This window comes from Camarhynchus parvulus, chromosome 22 (assembly GCF_901933205.1).
Source record: "Camarhynchus parvulus chromosome 22, STF_HiC, whole genome shotgun sequence".
Classification (NCBI taxonomy): Eukaryota; Metazoa; Chordata; class Aves; order Passeriformes; family Thraupidae; genus Camarhynchus; species Camarhynchus parvulus.
The window spans coordinates 2,801,167-2,818,353 of NC_044592.1; the positions used below are offsets into that span (position 1 = coordinate 2,801,167).

The 17,187-nt window shown below is 53.5% G+C and overlaps 3 protein-coding genes across 3 annotated transcripts; all 3 read left to right on the forward strand.

Moving 5' to 3' along the window:
• The first annotated feature begins 269 nt into the window (after nucleotides 1-269).
• On the forward strand, nucleotides 270-6,438 carry GINS4 (GINS complex subunit 4). The gene is made up of 8 exons (XM_030964229.1): nucleotides 270-395; nucleotides 484-570; nucleotides 1,521-1,634; nucleotides 2,067-2,164; nucleotides 2,486-2,574; nucleotides 2,902-2,992; nucleotides 3,080-3,184; nucleotides 6,305-6,438. Exons 1-7 carry the CDS (start codon nucleotides 270-272, stop codon nucleotides 3,174-3,176), a joined length of 702 nt encoding a protein of 233 aa, XP_030820089.1. The 3' UTR covers nucleotides 3,177-3,184; nucleotides 6,305-6,438.
• Nucleotides 6,319-7,621, forward strand: LOC115912597 (protein phosphatase 1 regulatory subunit 3C-B-like). The gene has a single exon (XM_030964228.1). It carries the CDS (start codon nucleotides 6,348-6,350, stop codon nucleotides 7,203-7,205), a length of 858 nt encoding a protein of 285 aa, XP_030820088.1. The 5' UTR covers nucleotides 6,319-6,347; the 3' UTR covers nucleotides 7,206-7,621.
• Nucleotides 7,622-7,796: 175 nt separating this feature from the next.
• GPAT4 (glycerol-3-phosphate acyltransferase 4) lies at nucleotides 7,797-17,091 on the forward strand. Its single transcript, XM_030964304.1, has 13 exons — nucleotides 7,797-7,853; nucleotides 9,230-10,197; nucleotides 12,791-12,860; nucleotides 13,165-13,462; nucleotides 13,547-13,621; nucleotides 14,097-14,186; nucleotides 14,296-14,389; nucleotides 14,837-14,952; nucleotides 15,188-15,243; nucleotides 15,575-15,660; nucleotides 15,857-15,985; nucleotides 16,063-16,142; nucleotides 16,728-17,091. The coding sequence occupies exons 2-13, from the start codon at nucleotides 10,033-10,035 to the stop codon at nucleotides 16,834-16,836; spliced, it is 1,368 nt and encodes a 455-aa protein (XP_030820164.1). The 5' UTR covers nucleotides 7,797-7,853; nucleotides 9,230-10,032; the 3' UTR covers nucleotides 16,837-17,091.
• Nucleotides 17,092-17,187: the final 96 nt, after the last annotated feature.

Below are 17,187 nucleotides of genomic sequence, written 5' to 3' on the forward strand. Positions count from 1 at the left end.
AAAAGCTTGCGGCCAGGAGCCGCACCGTGATTGGCCGAGAAAGTTGCATTTCAATCCGCCTCCTGGTTGGCCCTGCAGCTTCAATCTGCGTTCTGATTGGCTAAAAAAGATAGCTTTTTCCCAATTTGCATTCTGATTGGCTGAATAAGATGGCTTTCTTCAATCCGTCTCCTGATTGGTCGGAGGGAGGAGCGGCGGCCCCAGTCCGTTTTCCGATTGGCCAAGCGGCCGCAGCGCTGTTCCCCATTCATATTCCCGGGCTGCTGCGCATGCGCAGTGGTGCGGCCGGCCGGGTCATGGCGGGAGCGATGGCGGCCGCGGCCGGCGGGGACTCGGACGGCGAGAGCGAGGAGCTGGTGCTGACCCCGGCGCAGCTGATCCACAGCCTGGAGCAGGTACCGCGGGCTGCAGCCACGGGCTGCGCTGCTTGGGCTGTGGAGCTGACGATTTCCTCGCTTTCACTCACAGCGTGCCTTCTTTCAGGCCTGGCTGAATGAGAAATTTGCTCCGGAGCTGCTGGAGAGTAAACCTGAAATCATCGAGTGCGTTGTGGAGCAGCTGGACCATATGGTAGGTGTGAAAAATGCGTATTTTATGGTTGGCTTTTCGCAAATATTAAAATGAATGTTATATGTGTTGTGTTGGAAAGTAATGCTGTATTAATTTTCTTAAGCAGTGTGTTAAATATAGTTTTGGGTTGTAACAAAGTGTTAAAATAGAAGCTGTGCTATGTAGGATACTTTTTTTAAAGAAAGGACTTGCTCTGAGATAGCAGCCACAGGACACCTGAATCTTTCAGAGAAAGAGAATTTATTGCTCCATTATCAGGAGAAACTAATTTCTTTCCACCTCGCTGGGGCAGAACGACGCTGTCAGGATTCAGAGGAAGAAGCTGACACTGCCCAGACAGAATCCTGTGTTTGAATGGAATTTATGCATCATGGATGAGGTGTATGAATATGCAACAGGTTATTGTTTTTAAGGGTTAATCCTCTGTTAACATGGGTCCTTTTTCAGGCTTATTTTGCCCAGAACGAGTACCTAGATGTCCCTAACTCTTTGTTTCTATTGTCTCATATTGTCCTAATTCAATTTGTCCAAGTTATTATTACTCTAATTGCATTATTACTTTTATAACCATTTTATCATTATTGAACTTCTAAAAATTTTAAAAGCAGCTGGTTGGTGTTTTTCACAGGAGGTGCTCCTGGCTTGGGTGTGGTGTGGGCAGGCCCTGCTCGCCTGAGGCTCTTTGGGGGTGCTGGGCTTGTTTGCTCCCCTGTCTCTGAGACAAAACTTCTCTGAGTTTCTTCTTTGAGCTTGCCTTGGAAAGGGGCTCAAGTACACAAAGTACACTTTGATGTCCCAAATTACACTGCTAAAGGAGCCAGCGTGCTTTGGGTCATCCAAAGCAGCCTTAGTCTGGTTTTGTGGGTTTTATATACAAAACTTGTCTTGCTCTGTTACTTCTTTGATGTTTCAGCCGTTTAATTTTAATTTCTTGTTGATTTTTCTTGCAGGAAGCCAACCTGAAACGGGCCAAGAAAGGAGACCTGAAGGTCAGTGTTCATCACATGGAGATTGAGAGGATCCGTTTTGTGCTCAGCAGCTACTTGAGGTGTCGGCTGGTGAAGGTAACACTTACTGTGCTGCCCAGAGGGTGGAAAAGGCTCATTTCAGGGGGGATTTTTACCTTTACACAGGGCTTCCTGCCTCAGCACAGCATTTCATTAAAGCATGTTCTCTGAAATGTAACTCAGATTAATTTCTTGGACTCGCTTTGGTGTTGTAATGCAGGAAGATCACAGCAGTGTTGATGATCATATTGTGAGTGCTGCTGGCGTCATCTGAGCCTGGGGTGGCACAGCTGAGTGTGTCCCACTCCTGTCCCTGTGTCCTGCTGGTTGTGTGGCTTGGTGGTGTCACAGTTACTTCAGGAGCAGGGATTTGGGCAGGCCTGCAGCTGCTGCTGCAGCTCATAGGGAATCCAGTGGAGAGCGGGGATTTAAACACCAAATTCATGGGAGAGATCTGTGTCATTCTTTTGGGTTGTGTTCCAATATTAGATAGAGAAGTTCTTCCCCCACATCCTGGAGAAGGAGAAGTCTCGAGCTGAAGGGGAGCCCTCCATTTTATCACCAGAGGAGTTTGCTTTTGCTAAAGAGTGAGTAGGTTTTCAATGTATCTTCCTCCCCTTTTGTAGATTATAGAAACTTACCTGTGTGTTTTTGCTGAAGTTCTTGAGATTGTGAGCAACAGGTTTGAAGTAACAATCAGTGTGTCTTACCACGAGGTTTCCTTGTGGGCAAGAAAGGAGCTGAAAATAACTCTGGTGACTTTGAGTCTGCTACCAGGGTAGGCCAAGGACGTGTCTTTGGCTGTGCCCATGGGATGAGGAGCTGTCTCTTACTCTTGTTTTGAGCAATACTCTCCCTGCAGATTTGTATTTGATTAACCAACTCAGTACTTCAATGGTTTCTTTCAGGTATATGGCAAACACAGAGACTTACCTGAAAAATGTGGCCCTGAAACACATGCCACCTAACCTGCAGAAAGTGTCTCTCCTGAAGTCAGGTGAGTCTGTCCAGACTCCTGGGTAATCTCAAATTTGTAGAAGCAGGTGGAAGTGTGGGGAAAGCTCCAGGGAGCCCCAAATTTATGGTTTAGTCCTTCACTTGCTGCTCAGTTGAGCAAAGATGATGTGATAGTAATGTTGTAACATGGTTCCATGCGCTGCTGCTGTCAAGTCCTGTCTTGCACTGAGGCTGAGCACACATGTGGTTACAAGGCTCTGGTGTTCCCTTTGGTTACCTGTCAGTTTGTTACGTGTCAGAGCCCTCAGTGCTCTGCAGAGGAATGTAAGTGAGGGCTGAGCTTGTGCTCTCCATGTTTTGTCTGCAGTCCCAAAGCCCAACCTGGACTCCTTTGTGTTTCTGAGGGTGCTGGAGCGGCAGGAGAACATCCTGGTGGAGCCAGAGACAGATGAGCAGAGGTAGGTGGGCATTTCTGCGTGGTGCACAGGTGGTCCCTGTGTCAGTGTCACTGTGGGCTGCAGCTCACATCCCCCCTGTCTCTGCAGGGAATACACCATCGACCTGGAGGAGGGCTCGCAGCACCTGATCCGCTACAGAACCGTGGCGCCTCTGGTGGCCTCGGGAGCTGTGCAGCTCATCTGAGGGGACAGGTAAGCACCTGGTGGGAGGAGAAGCTACAGCACCATCTCCCTGCCCACCCCACCACAGTGGGGTCCCCAAGGGGCTGCCTGGGGGCTGGGTTCCCTCCCAGGGCCTGGTCCATGGCAGGCAGAGCACGGTGGCACTGGAGGTACCACAGTGTTGTACTGTGACCGTGTGCACAGGGGTTCTTGGATGAGGGAAGAGACGAGGATCTGACTCCATGTTTCAGAAGGCTTGATTTATTATTTTATGATATATATTACATTAAAACTATACTAAAAGAATAGAAGAAAGGATTTCATCAGAAGGCTAGCTAAGAATAGAAAAAGAAAGAATGATAACAAAGGCTCTGTCTCGGACTCTCTGTCCGAGCCAGCCAGGACTGTGATTGGCCATTAATTAGAAACAACCACATGAGACCAATCACAGATGCACCTGTTGCATTCCACAGCAGCAGATAACCATTGTTTGCATTTTGTTCCTGAGGCCTCTCAGCTTCTCAGGAGGAAAAATCCTAAGGAAAGGATTTTTCCATAAAAGATGTCTGCGACATTGTACCACAGAGGCATTCACTACCCCCACAGCTCATCAAGCTCCTGATTGCCTGTGACATGCCCAGCAGACAATCCTTCCTCTGGCTTTCCTGGGTGAGGGCAGGCTGTGTCACAGGGCAGTGTCTGCAAAGCTGCAGTGTATAGCTGCTGCAATGCCTTGTTTAGTGGCATCACTGAAATGGAACAGCTGTGGTCATGGACTCAGGAGAAAGCAGTTTCTGCTGTGTGTCACCTGAATGCCCTCCCTGCAGAGGGTGAGGGGCTCTGGTACACCTTCATGTTGCATTTGTGAGAGTAGACTCCCTTGTGCAGAAGCCACTGCTAAGGGAAGTTCACAGAGTTCATTTTTGCTGGCCACACAAAGCAAAATCTCCTCTGGCAGTGCTGCCCCATGCAGGAGAAGCCCCAGGGTGTTGTGTGGTACCTCAGCTCAGAACCTGTGGGCAGACAAGGGCTCATCAGGGCAGGGTTTCTCTTCCCTGCACGAGGAGTGTCTGGGGAGCATCTTCCTCTGCAAGGCTGGGGGTGACACAGGGCATCTTGTAGTGTGAGTGGCTTTGCATGTGTGGTTTATAGTCTTCCTAATTAATCCATTTAGGTAAAGAAGATTCTTTCAAGTATAGACATTAAGAGGGGGCTGGGTTTAATCCTTAGGAATCAGTAGCATGTTCCTCTGGACAGCCCTCCAGGAAGGGCTTGTGAATTGTCTATTTACAGCCAGACAACTTCACAGAGGTGACTGAAGCTTCCAGACAAAATCCTTGTTAATCTGCTGCTGTGGAAGCGTGCTCCTCAGGATCTGCCTGAGCAGTGTGCAGGTCTGCAGCCTTTCTCCTTGGCCCTGTTCAGTTTGACTGAATGCTTGTCCTGACAGCTTGTGCTTGTCACATGGCTGCAGCAGTGTGAGGGGCATCTGTCCTCTCCTAGGGGCTGAACTTTAACTGACCTGATGGTTTCCAGAGTGCCTGTGGTGTAGCTCATCTCTGCAGCTTGCAGCTGGCACATGGCTGTGTCTTCATGGCTAGGCAGAGAGTGGAGATGGCTGAGATCAGTCAGGCTCCAGGTGAGAGTCACTTGTGGCACACCTGAAAATGCCACCTGCTTTTGTGTCCTTCCATGACTAAATACAGGGACATCTGTGTAGCTGCTCACACTGCACCTCTGCTCTATGAATGTGCACAACTTTATTGAGAAAATGATGGTTTTGGCTCGTCCTTTAAATAGAGGAAAAGACACAGCAAAGCATCCACCTTAATCTGTGCTGCTGGGAGAGAATGAATAGAGTAGGGGCAGCTTTTGCAGTGCCCGTGGGTTCTGCTGTTGATGTCAAATACATTCCTTATTCTCTGCTCTCCCCTGGCTGGAAATAGCTTGGGTTTACTCAGTGGTTAGCTCTTAACACAAAGTAGGGGGATGGTGGAACAGGTCGCAGGGAGGGCACTGATGCTGAGCTGCAATTTCCCTGCCTGAGCCAGAACTGCTCTCCTGGAGGCAAGAGAAAGGTGGGACAACTTTCATTGCTAGGAAGACTCATGTTTGTGGCGGCTACCCCAGGTGGCTGAAGCTGGGGAGTTTGCACTAAGATGATGTGTTAAAAGCATGTTTTTGCATCATATTTTGCTGGGCACTGGGTTCAAGCTCACTTTGGCCATTCTTGCATTTTGCTGCAGACATGGTGGTGATGGAGAGAGAGCCATGTAGAAATACTGGTAGGTCGGTCAGCTGTGTCATGAACTGATGAAAATCTGTGCTGTCAGCAGGAACAATCAGGGCTGCTTAACATAAATGGCTTGACAGCTCTGGGGAGATTAGCAAGGAGAAAAAGGCAGGGGTGATCTGCTTTAGGTGACAGTCCTTACTGTCAAGGAGTCACATGTGACCTGAACAGTGAGGGTGATTTTGATTATAGATGTCAGGGACACCACAGTGTCTCTTGCGTGTGAGCAAATTTCCTTCTCAGTGCACACATCCAGGGTAAGAACTTCCGAGCTGGTAGAGCATGAGCCAGGGCTCTGGGGTTTTCTTAGCCACCCTGGAAATAGCTGTCTTTGGAGAACCATCTGAGAAGGGGTGTATGAAACCAATTCAAACATCCCCCATTAAAGCCTGGGTAAGAGGAACATGCCCCCTTTCTCCCAGAGTTCCCTCCCGGTGTTGATAGTCGCACAGTTGCTGCTCCTCCCAAAGCACTCGTGTTTTTCTGGCACCAGGGCCCGTTTCTGTGCTGTTCCCCTGCCTGGCGCAGTAGGAGCCGCGCTGTGCCTTCTCCCCGGGCCGGTCCCGGTACCGGCGGCTCTCCGGGACGAGCGCGGCCCCGCCAGGGGGCGTGGCTAGGCGGCGCAGCGCGCTCCCATTGGCCAGCCGGGAGCGCGGGGCGGCGCTGATTGGCTGGGGCGGGGTGTCCCGGCCGCGGGCGCTCCCACGGCTCCATTGATGCGGAGCCGGCGCGGCGGGAGCGGAGCGGAGCGGGAGCGGGCGAGACGCGATGAGCTGCGGCGAGTGAGCGGGGCCGGGCCGGGCGGGACGGGGGGCTCGCCGGGGCCGCGCCGCCTGACCCCCCCTGTTCGTCTCTAGGCTTTTCCAGGTGTGCAGCGGGCGGGCTGTGGCCCCGCCAGCCATGCCCGTGGACCTGGCCGTGCGGCTCTGCCTGAGCCATTCGCCCCCCATCCGCAAACTGCTGAACTCCTACGAGGAGCTGCGGGGCAACCGAGGCCGCAAACCCCTCCGATCCTGTCTCAACCAGAAGCTGAGCGCAGAACCTGAGCCGGAGCGGCGAGACAAGAGCTCCAAGGGCCAGAAGAAGAAGCAGGTTGTGTTTGCTGATATGAAGGGGCTCTCACTGACAGCTGTCCGCTTCTTCTCAAAGATTGAGGAGGACCTCTGTGATTTGCAGCATGCCCTGTCAGACCTTGCCGGTTTCAGACCTAGGAAGAGCCCCCTGTGGGAAGCGGGCAGGTACGTGCTGGACTTCCCACAGCCGTCTGCAAACTACGTGGCTTTCCGCAACAACCTGCACAGCAACTTGGTGTGCCTGGAGAGCTGTGTGATCCAGGGCCGTGCTCTGTCAGGGACAGTGAAGGTTCGAAACATCGAGTACGAGAAGAAAGTGATGGTCCGCATCACCTGTGATGGCTGGAAGAGCTTCCGGGACATCCCTTGCCAGTACATGCACAGCACGTACGGCTCAGCCGACACGGACATCTTCACTTTTGAGCTTACCCTGCCCAAGCCATCCATTTCCCACAGGGGCGCAGAGTTCTGCATCTCCTTCCAGTGTGGACAAAAGACCCACTGGGACAACAACCATGGGAAGAACTACAAGATCTGCCAGGTGGGCATGATCCGCCCTGCCTCCTGTGCTGTGAAGAGTGCCAGCAGGGCCTGGGAGCATCTTGGCACCTCTGGGGCTGCTGCTCTAGTCCTTTCTCACCTGCAGACCTGGCGGCATTCAGAGACCCAGGCTCCTTATTGGTAGTGTGGGGAGACACGTAGGTGCCCTCCTTGTCCCTTGGAGAGGGGTCAGCTGCAGAAGATGCTCCTCACATTTTTGTTAGCTCCTTCATGGCCTGCTGCTCCATGAGCAGCCGCCAGTCGCTGCAGAAGCTTCTTCACTTCTTGCTGCTGCTTCAGAGGCTGGAAGCTGCTGCTTGAAGCAACTCCTGCGTGTAGGTTCTCAGGGCAACACGAGAGTAGGGGAAGGGCTGCTGGGACTCGCGGCCAGCCCTGAGCCAGGCCGGGAGCCTCGGTGGCCGGTGCTGCCCAAGTGCCTTGTGTGGAGGGAGGGGACACCATCTTTGCGCTCCCGAGAAGGGCTCACCGCGGGCCTGCAGGAGCGGCGGGGTGCCTGCGGTGGTTGGTGCTGTGACGGGGAGTTAATAAAGTGACGGCGTTTGGCGACTCCTGCCTCCTGTCCGCCTCCGGGGCTGGGGCGGGGCCGGGCCCTCAGCGGGCGGCGGGAGGGACGCGCGGGCGCCCCCTGGCGGCGGCGGGAGAGCGGCGCGGCCCTGCGGGCGCGGCCCCGCGGGCGGCGCGCTGACGCCACGCACGCAGCGCGGTGCGGGGGCGCGCACGGCACGTGGCGGGGCGGAGCGGGGCCCGGTGGCGGCGGCGGCGGCAGCAGCAGGTGAGTGAGTGAGGGACTGAGTGAGTGAGTGACCGACCGCGGCGGCCTCCGCGCCCCTTCCCGCCTTGCACAGGCCCGGCAGAAAGGGCCCGGCCCGGCCCGCCCGCCGTTATCCCCGGGAGCGCGGCCTCCCTCAGGCCGCGCCGCAGTGCCCCCCGCGCCGGCCCCGCGCGTCCCCGCCCCGCGCGCACCGACGGCGAAGGGCGTCGGGAGGGCCGGGCCCGGCCGTGCCGCGATCCGCCGCGCTCCCGGGGAACAGAGCCGAGATCCACCCTCCATCCGCCGCCCCCCGTGTCGCTGCGGCCGCCCCGGCCGGGCCGTTACGCTGCTCTGCCGAGCGTCAGTCGCTGCAGCCCCGACACGGCGGAGCGGGCTGCGGGCTCTGTGCCTGCCGGGCCCGCCCGGCCGTGCCTCAGCCCCGGGGCGGGGCCGGAGGGGCGGCTGCCGGCGGCGGGAGCCCACGGGCAGGGCCGCAGCACACGTGGGCTCTGCCGTGCCGGTGACTGGGGCAGGGGAGTCACGGCTGAGTCCTCACGGAGCGGCTCCCGCCTCAGGGGGCCCGTGTGACCGGTCCTGCTGCTGGTGGGTGACAGCTGTGGCATCATGGGCACGTGTGGCTGCCGAGCTGACGGTACACGGTCTGTGTGGATGACTGTGAAGCACTAACACTATTCTTAGCGTTACTGGTACGGCAGTGTTTAATCAGCAGCTGGAACACAGTGTACAGGGGAGCAAGAGGATCTTTACAGACTCTCCTTTGCCTTGTGTGCTTGTCAGGTGCCTGTTAAATCCCATCCTCAGGTTGAGACTCCGTAGCCTGGTGAAGGTGGTGTCCGGAGGGCAGGCTCCCCCCAGCAGACTCATGTTTTATCATAAGCCACCGTTGGCCCTGTGGGTGTGTGACCTTTGACTGGTCCCTGTGCCCCAGCAAGTTCTTCTTTGACTAATCATCAGCTGTAATTCTCCCCTTAGGGTCTAACTTCCTGTCCTGAACTGTTTGTAAATCTGCCCTTTGTCACTGGGGATGAGCAGAGGAAGTGATGCCTCCCCAGGAATCTGGGTGCCTGGCTTCCTCACTTCTCTCGGATGCTCCTGAAATGAGAGACATGATAAGGTCTTTGTCACGAGGAAGGGTTTTCTGTCACTTCTTTCCTGTACTCGAGACCTGATTGCAGCATCCTGTGCCGTAGGCGTGGTTCTGGATGAGTGTGCATGGTATGAAAATACAGGATGAATGGCAGCAGGAGGTGATTCCCGAGCCTGTGACAGTGACAGGCAGTAGCTAGAGTATCAGAGCTGCTGATACAGAGTCTCAGTCTTGCTGTCTGGGGAGCTGCTGTGAATGGTGTGACCTCAGCCCAAGTACTGCCTTGCAGGTTTCAGAGCCCAGTCTCTGGCCTCTGCCACGCTCTCTGCGTTGACATCTCTCCGATCTGCTGACTCCAGTCGCTCTCCTCCTCTGCTGCTGCTGCTGGCATGTGAGTGCCACATCTGCCAAGAAGCCAACTTGCTGTTTGAAAGCTTTCCAGGAGCACAAGCTTTCATTGGTGTCTGTAATGACCCTTCAGCGTGAGTGGATGCCAGGGGCCTCCAGAACTGAACTTGTTCCAGGCGTCATGCGAGGAGCAGCCGTGCCGGTGCGCGTGCCCTCGTGGCCAGAACAATAATAGCTCCACACACGGTAGGCTCCTGTGAGTGCCAACTCCCTCGATCTCCTCCAATGCAGGCTCAGGGATGGACTCCACCTTGTCCCTCTGAAGAGACTCTGCATGCTCTCAGCAGCCACCAGGGGATTCCGCTGCCAGATTCTCCACAAGCTGCCCCGCAGCAGGACTTGCTCAGTGGCAGCCTGGGAGGAGATCAATTCCTGCACTCGTGTTGCTGCCCTGCCCGTGGACAAAGCTGTGTGTGTGCTCTGAGCTCTTTGGCCTGCATCATCTGAACCCACCTGAGCTCCTGGCAGACTCTGGGCTTGTTTTCCCAAGTGCTCTCTCTGATCCTGTTGCATTCCCTCTCTCAGAGCCCCGAAAGGATGTGAACTTTGGAATGGGGTCTCTGAGCACGCTGCAGACTCAGTGCATGTGTGACACTGTTGCTGAGTAACAGGAGGATTGGTTCATTGCTGTGAGCAGCCCTTCTGTCTGGCTGCAGGGCACCAGCCTTGCCTGGGCCCTTCACCATGTTCCTCCTGCTCCCCTTTGACAGCCTAGTGGTTAATCTCTTGGGGATTTCCATAACTGTCCTCTTCACTCTGCTTCTGGTTTTCATCATCGTGCCAGCAATTTTTGGAGTCTCCTTTGGCATCCGCAAGGTTTACATGAAAACTTTATTAAAGATTTTTCAGGTAAGTCATGTTTTCAGAGTGTTCTCTGTGTTTGCAGAGGTTTGTCCAAGCATGGAAGAGAGGCTTTTGCCTCAGGAGGGGATTTTGGGTGACTAGAGTGGAAGGATTGGGCTGTGGATGTCGTGCTGCTGCCACTTGACCTCTTTGGCTCATCTCAGCCAAATGCCATTGATGAAACCTCTGTTTGTGGGCTGTTTTTTCCCTCTAATTAATCTAGTAAGTCTTCAAGTAAAGCAATAGTCTGGCAAGGTGCAGTCAGCAGGAGTGCAGCAGGATCTGAGGGGGAGCTTGCAGGGGTTCATGTCCCAGGCAGGGCAAGGTGCTGCTGCAGTGGTGTCAGCTGTGATGGGGAGGGACCAGAGCCAGCAGGCTGCTCCTCTCTGAGCACATTTGGATGAAGCAAGAGCAGAGGAGGTAAGGCAGGACATTTGTGCTGCAAGCCCTGAGTGGTCTGTGGCCAGAACCCAGAGCTGTCCATGCTTCTGTCCTGGAGTGTCACCTACTGAGCTGTGTCTGGACCTGCCGCCTTGGAGGACAACCAGCAGCCCTTGCCCACCCTCTTGGCACAGAGAGGCCAAGTGGAATTTTCCAGCTTGTTGTCATGCTGCTCCTTTGCCTGCCTTTGGTGGACTAATTTTATGGGCTGTCTCTGAGCCAACACCTCCTGAAACAAGTTCCTGACCAGACCAGAATTTTTGATCTACTAGGAGTAGTAGGTAAAGCCTATACCACCCTACCCTGGCAGCCCAGGTAAAAGGCAAAGTGTTTGCTAGGGAGGTTTTAGGCTCTTAAATATGGAGTTCATGCTGCTAAAGGATTTATGGTATAGCTACTGCTGTTGGAGCAGGGCTGATTGTCCCCAGAGTATCCCTGGACTGGCTGGCTTGGGAAGACAGCCCTGGAGCTCACAGTGTTCAGCTCTTTAAACTCTTGAGTCCTCCCAAAAGCCTGAGGTATAAGTGGGAAGACCCTGGGTTTGTGAGGAGCTTCATTAACACAGATACCAGAAGACCTGACTGCAAATTTACTGACTGAAGTGGGCAGAAAAAAAAAAGTTTTAAATAGAACTTTTCACAATGTTTTTTTTCCCTTCTTCCTTCAATTCAGGAACATTTACTCTCAACATCTATATTGGTGTTTGGAACTATTTTTCTGAAAAGACTGGGAAGTCTATTCCAGCTTTTATTCAAGGATCTTAGTGGTAGGATAGAGGAGCACTCATGCACAACTGGTCACTGATTTGGTGGAAAATTCACTCATTAAGTTTGACCATAGAATTGTATTTTGGAGAGATATTTCCCAGCACTCAGGGCCAATGTTGGGAACCCAGAGGAGCAGCACCTGGGAGTGTGGCAGAGTCTGGAAGCTTGTGGGACACAGCCAGAGCTGTGAGGCCTGGCTGGCAGCAGCACACCTGTGTTGCAGGGGAGGGAAGGCACCTGCCTGGTGCCTCTCAGGTGGGAGCCTGGGTTTGCTGCTCCCACAGTCAGGATGGAGATGTGCTGGCATTGCAAGCACTGCCTTCTCCACAGGCTGCTTAGCTCCTGTGAGGTCAGAGCTCCTCTCCTGACTCCTGGGATGGCAGCATCCAGGCAGTCTTGTGCAATGCTGGAGTGTGGATGCTGGCAGAGGCAGCTCCAGGGTGAGCAGGATGCTCTGTATGCAATCAGCATTCCCTCACTGCTGCCTCCTGATTTGCTGCTGGAATGGGCTGAGATTGGGATGTCAGAGTTCACAGCAACTTCCCCTCTTCACAGAGAAGCACGTTGTACACAAGTCCTTCTTCTTCAGAAGCTTGTCCTTCCAGACCTGTATGAATTACAGGCTGTGAAGGTTATTTGGAGGGCAGGCAGGAATACTGCACAGAAATACAGCCTGCAGTTTGTGCTGCTGCCCTTGAAAATTAGCTGATAGAACAAGTAGTCCTGGCACAGGATTTGGCAACCAGCTGTCTGAGGGTGCTTGCTGCTGCTGTTTTGAGCAGATTGCTGAGCTGAGAAGCAGCAGCAGCCATCAGCTGAATCAGAGGGGACAGGATCCCTTCCCATCATCAGCCTGGTGTGTCAGCAGCAGGCTGAAAACACAGTCTCTGCTTTGAATTTGGAAGAAACAAGGGTTGAAGAGTAGCACTGGTGCCCTGACCAGCTTCCTACACTGTGCTGCAGACAGCCCAGCCAGAAGGTGTGCAGTGACAACCACGTGCAAGGTGCAGCAGAGCTGAGAGGTCACAGAAACTGCAGAAAACCTTGCTGTGCCATCTCAGCACTGAGCTGAGAGGTCACAGAAACTGCAGAAAACCTTGCTGTGCCATCTCAGCACTGAGCTGAGAGGTCACAGAAACTGCAGAAAACCTTGCTGTGCCATCTCAGCACTGAGCACTCTTCTTCCCTCTGGCACTCCCTGTTTCCCAGGCCAGCCTCTGCTTCCACCTCAGCTGGGTTCATCACTCACTCTTTCTGTTCTGTATGCAAGCCTCCTACTTTAGCCCCATCTTCTCCCCTGCACTATGGTCCTTCCTGAAAGTCAGCTCCGAAATGGGCAGTAGTGTGGAGTTAAAGCTTTGCCAATCTTGGTTGTCCTGTCTGTCTTGCAGTGGGCAACACTGAGAATAGAGCGTGGTGCCAAGGAGAAGAACCATCCCTTGTACAAGCCCTATGTCAATGGTGAGATCCTGCCCTGCATGGGTACATGGAGATCAAAATTCTTTTGGGGAGGTGGGGTAAATGTGGTGTCTCTGAGCAGCTGAGGTCTGCTGGGAAGTCTTTTCCCTGTAGGAGGGAGTTGTAGAGAGCTCTGTTTCATGAGGGAGGGCAGGGAAGCACCCTGGCAGTGGGGAGGTTTATGCCTGCATGGACTGGAGAAGGGAAGGGGGCCCTGAGGAGGGTGGGTGAAGAAGGACCTTGACTTTTGTCTCTCTTTGAGTGGGCAAATCCCAGTTTGCTGAGAGCTGCCTGTGCTGTGTTGCAGGTATCATTGCAAAGGAGCCAACGTCCCTGGAGGAGGAGATCAAGGAGCTGCGCCGGAGCGGCAGCGGCAAAGCCCTGGACACCCCGGAGTTTGAGCTCTCAGACATCTTCTACTTCTGCCGCAAGGGCATCGAGACCATCATGGATGATGAAGTGACCAAGAGATTCTCAGCTGAAGAGCTGGAGTCCTGGAACCTGCTCAGCAGGACCAACTACAACTTCCAGTACATCAGCCTGCGCCTCACTGTGCTCTGGGGGCTCGGTGTGCTCATCCGCTACTGCTTCCTCCTGCCCCTCAGGTGAGTCCTGCTCCTGGCACCTGCCTGCCAAGAACGTGCTGGTGGCCTGGTTTTTTCTAGCATGTAGTTTCCCTCTTTCTGCAGGATAGCCCTGGCATTTACTGGCATCAGCTTGTTGGTGACTGGTACCACAGTGGTGGGATATTTGCCAAATGGAAGGTGAGTGCATCTTTGAGGGAGAAGCAGATGGGGAGCACTCCATCCTTATAATCCTGAAATTTCCCTACAAAGCTTTCTGTTCTACCACCTGCAGGCAGAGCAGGTGGTCTCTCAGGAATTGGCACCCTGTAATTTTCAACAAGGGGCTTAGATGTGAGCAGTAAGCTGGTGGCAGAGTGCTCAGCCCTGGCCTCTGAAAGGAGTAATAACAGAAAAGAGCAAAGGCTGAAATTTTATTCTCATGAGTTAAGAATCAGTGATCATAAGCTGACAGCAAAGCTCAGGACGTGCTGTGTTTCTGTAGGAGAGATGTGAAGGCTTGGCTGGATTTCACTGGGCTGAGTGGCACTCTTACAGGGGATATTGTAGTAGATACAATATATATTGTGTATATATAATATAGACAATATATATTATATGTTTTATATATTATATATATATAATGGGGAGTGATGGTCTCTGTCCTGGGCTGCAGGTGTAAGGATTTCCTGAGCAAACACGTGCACCTGATGTGTTACCGGATCTGTGTGCGTGCCCTCACAGCCATCATCACCTACCATGACAGGTAAGGCCTGTCTGCTCCACACTGTCCCTGCCCAAGGAGTGCCCCATGCTGGGCATTATGGAGCTCTCATGCTCCTTCCTCTTTCTTCACCTCTACCTTTGTTTTGTAGAGAAAACAGACCCCAAAATGGAGGCATCTGTGTGGCCAATCACACCTCCCCTATTGATGTGATCATCCTGGCCAGTGATGGCTACTATGCCATGGTAAGGTACCAGGCCTGGCCTCCTGCATGGAGGGAGCAGCAGAGCTTGTTGTGGGGCAGGAAGTGGGCAGCAAGAGTCCTTTGAGCACCTTGAGAAGTCCTTGAGAACTTCTTGACTCTGCCTGACATGGTGGGGCACTGTCAGACTCTGGTGTCTGTGTTGGTGTGCAAGCTCAGCTTGGAGCTCAGAGCACCAGGGGTCTGTGGGTGCAGCTTTGCAAGAAAAGCTCCAGGCTTTGCTGTTGCTGGAAGAGCAAAGTGCTTCCCCATGTGAAAGCACTTGGGGTTTGCTGTGTCTGTCTTTCAAATCAGAGCCTGGGACTTTTCCTCTTAGCTTTTCCAGGGTAGGGGCAGGAAGATAAACCTCACTTTGGCTGTGAAACTGGGTGCAGCCTTGAATTTCATGTGTGCCCAGGTCTTGTAACTTGTGTGTTCTTGCTGTGTTCAGGTGGGTCAGATCCATGGAGGGCTCATGGGTGTGATCCAGAGAGCCATGGTGAAAGCTTGTCCCCATGTCTGGTTCGAACGTTCCGAGGTCAAGGATCGTCACCTCGTCGCCAGAAGGTGTGACAGTGTGTGACAATGTGTGACAGTGTGTGACAGCTGCCTGCAGGGGTGCCTCTGATGGCTGGGGGAGGTAGAGGGCTGCTCACCTCCCTTGGAGGAGCCCTCATAAGTGCTGGGGGACTGTGCCCCTGTTTTTGCACCCTGGTGACTGCAGGGTATGGATTATGTGCTGTGTGGGTTGCTACTGACAGCGTCTGTCCCTTCTGCTAATTTTTGACACTCTTCTGTTTAGGCTCACAGAACATGTCCAGGACAAAAGCAAACTGCCCATTCTTATTTTTCCAGAAGGTGAGTGCAATGAGGCCAGAGAAGCACCAGGTGGAGAAGGCACCTTGTTGAGATAGCACCACATCTCTGTTCCTGTCCTTCTTACATAGCCAAGGGCTTGAGACCCTCCACTGAGACAAAAGGGACATTGTGTCTTTAGAGCTGAGTGAGCCCAGAGTGCAGGAGACACACATGATGTCCCAGTGACCCATTCTGTGCACACACTTTCCAGGGCTTGGACAGAGAATTGGGGAGAGTTGCTGGGTTCCTGTTGCCCTGCCCTTAAACCTGTAGCTTAAGATTTCTGAACTGATTTGCAGAGCAAAGTTAAGATTGTGCTTGTCTCTTACAGGAACATGCATCAACAACACATCTGTGATGATGTTCAAAAAGGGGAGCTTCGAAATTGGAGCTACAGTTTACCCTGTAGCCATCAAGGTATGACAAGGCACAAGTCTGTCTGTCCCTCTGTATCTCTGTCTTGGCAGCCCAGCCCAGCCTGGTCTGAGGGCACAGGAAAGCTGAGGTCACTCCATGTAGTGCTCTGGGAGAGCTGACCTTTAGCTCAGTTTGGGGTGGAAGTTGGAGCCTCAGAGAGGCTGCAGCCCCTTCATGAACTCTTCTGCCTTTGTAGTATGACCCACAGTTTGGAGATGCCTTTTGGAACAGCAGCAAATATGGCATGGTGACCTACCTCCTGAGGATGATGACCAGCTGGGCCATTGTCTGCAGTGTCTGGTACTTGCCCCCAATGACCAGGCAGGTAAGGTGAACCCAGCCTGTGTGATCACTCTCCTCTCTGGCCCTTTGCTCCTGCTGAACGCTCTTGTTTTGCCACAGCCTGAAGAGGACGCAGTGCAGTTTGCCAATCGAGTGAAGTCAGCCATTGCCAGGCAGGGGGGCCTTGTGGATCTGCTCTGGTGAGTCCACGCAGGCTTTTCTCTTCCTGGTGCCAGAGTTCCTTGTCCTGGGATGTGCTCATGGGCTGCAGAGCTCCATTTGTTTCTTGCTTAGGGTAGAGCAGGGTAGGGTAAAGTTCTACCCCCTTGCTTAGGGTAGAGCAGGCCTCTGGAGGAATATCCTTCTGTAGCAGAAACCAAAATCTTTGCATCTTCTGTATGCTGGGCATCAGAGCTTCATTCTGTGATTGTAGCTTGCATTGGGATGCTCTGGCTTTGACTTGTTTCCACTCAGCAAGGTGTGTTCAGCTGGGGAACTTGCTTTCTTAGGCACTGAGGTCTCAGAGCTCAGGAGGCAGGCAGGCAGTCTCCTGTAGCTGTACGAGAGTAGCTCATGTTTCTGGCAGAGTTGCTATTTTGAGCACAGTGCAGGGCCATGGGGGCAGCTCCTGGCAGAACCAGGTAAGAAAGTGATGCCCTTTGGGGACAGGTGTGCCCTGGCACTATGTGGCACCAGGGCAACTGGAATTCTGACTTGCCCTGAGCACTCCCAGATGAAGATGCTGCCTGCCTGCAGCATCTGACTCTCCCTGACTCTCTCCCCAGGGATGGAGGACTGAAAAGGGAGAAGGTGAAAGATGCCTTCAAGGAAGAGCAACAGAAACTCTACAGCAAAATGATTGTAGGCAGCCATGAGGACCGGAGCCGCTCCTGAGTGTGCTGCCTCCAGCACTGCCACCCTGCCTCCAGCACCAGCCAGGGCTTGTCTGGAGCCACTCTCAATCTTTGGACTTGGGCTACTCCAGAGCTGCTGGGACTCGCTTTTTCATCCTCTGGCTGTTGTTTTGAGGAGCACTATTGCTGCCTGGAGTCTTGAGGCCTTTGGCAGCTCATGGCAAAGATGCCTTCTTGTTACTGTTACAGTGAAGCCCCTTGCAGGGGCAGTATTAAATGAAACTCTTACGGTGTCATGTGCTTCCATCTGGTGTGTGCAGCCCCAGGGAAGGACTGGTGTGATGTGCATGTGTGTCAGTCACAAGTCTCTCACAACACAACAGCTGCTGAG

What these genes read in the sequence shown, in the direction of transcription:
- GINS4 (XM_030964229.1), top strand. Translation starts at nt 270, where the DNA reads ATGCGCAGTGGTGCGGCCGGCCGGGTCATGGCGGGAGCGATGGCGGCC. An exon ending in TGAGGTGTCGGCTGGTGAAG is followed by an intron (nt 1,635 to 2,066) that starts GTAACACTTACT and finishes TTCCAATATTAG; the next exon opens with ATAGAGAAGTTCTTCCCCCA. An exon ending in GAGTTTGCTTTTGCTAAAGA is followed by an intron (nt 2,165 to 2,485) that starts GTGAGTAGGTTT and finishes GGTTTCTTTCAG; the next exon opens with GTATATGGCAAACACAGAGA.
- LOC115912597 (XM_030964228.1), top strand. Translation starts at nt 6,348, where the DNA reads ATGCCCGTGGACCTGGCCGTGCGGCTCTGCCTGAGCCATTCGCCCCCC.
- GPAT4 (XM_030964304.1), top strand. Translation starts at nt 10,033, where the DNA reads ATGTTCCTCCTGCTCCCCTTTGACAGCCTAGTGGTTAATCTCTTGGGG. An exon ending in ATCATCACCTACCATGACAG is followed by an intron (nt 14,187 to 14,295) that starts GTAAGGCCTGTC and finishes TTTGTTTTGTAG; the next exon opens with AGAAAACAGACCCCAAAATG. An exon ending in TGCCCCCAATGACCAGGCAG is followed by an intron (nt 15,986 to 16,062) that starts GTAAGGTGAACC and finishes GTTTTGCCACAG; the next exon opens with CCTGAAGAGGACGCAGTGCA.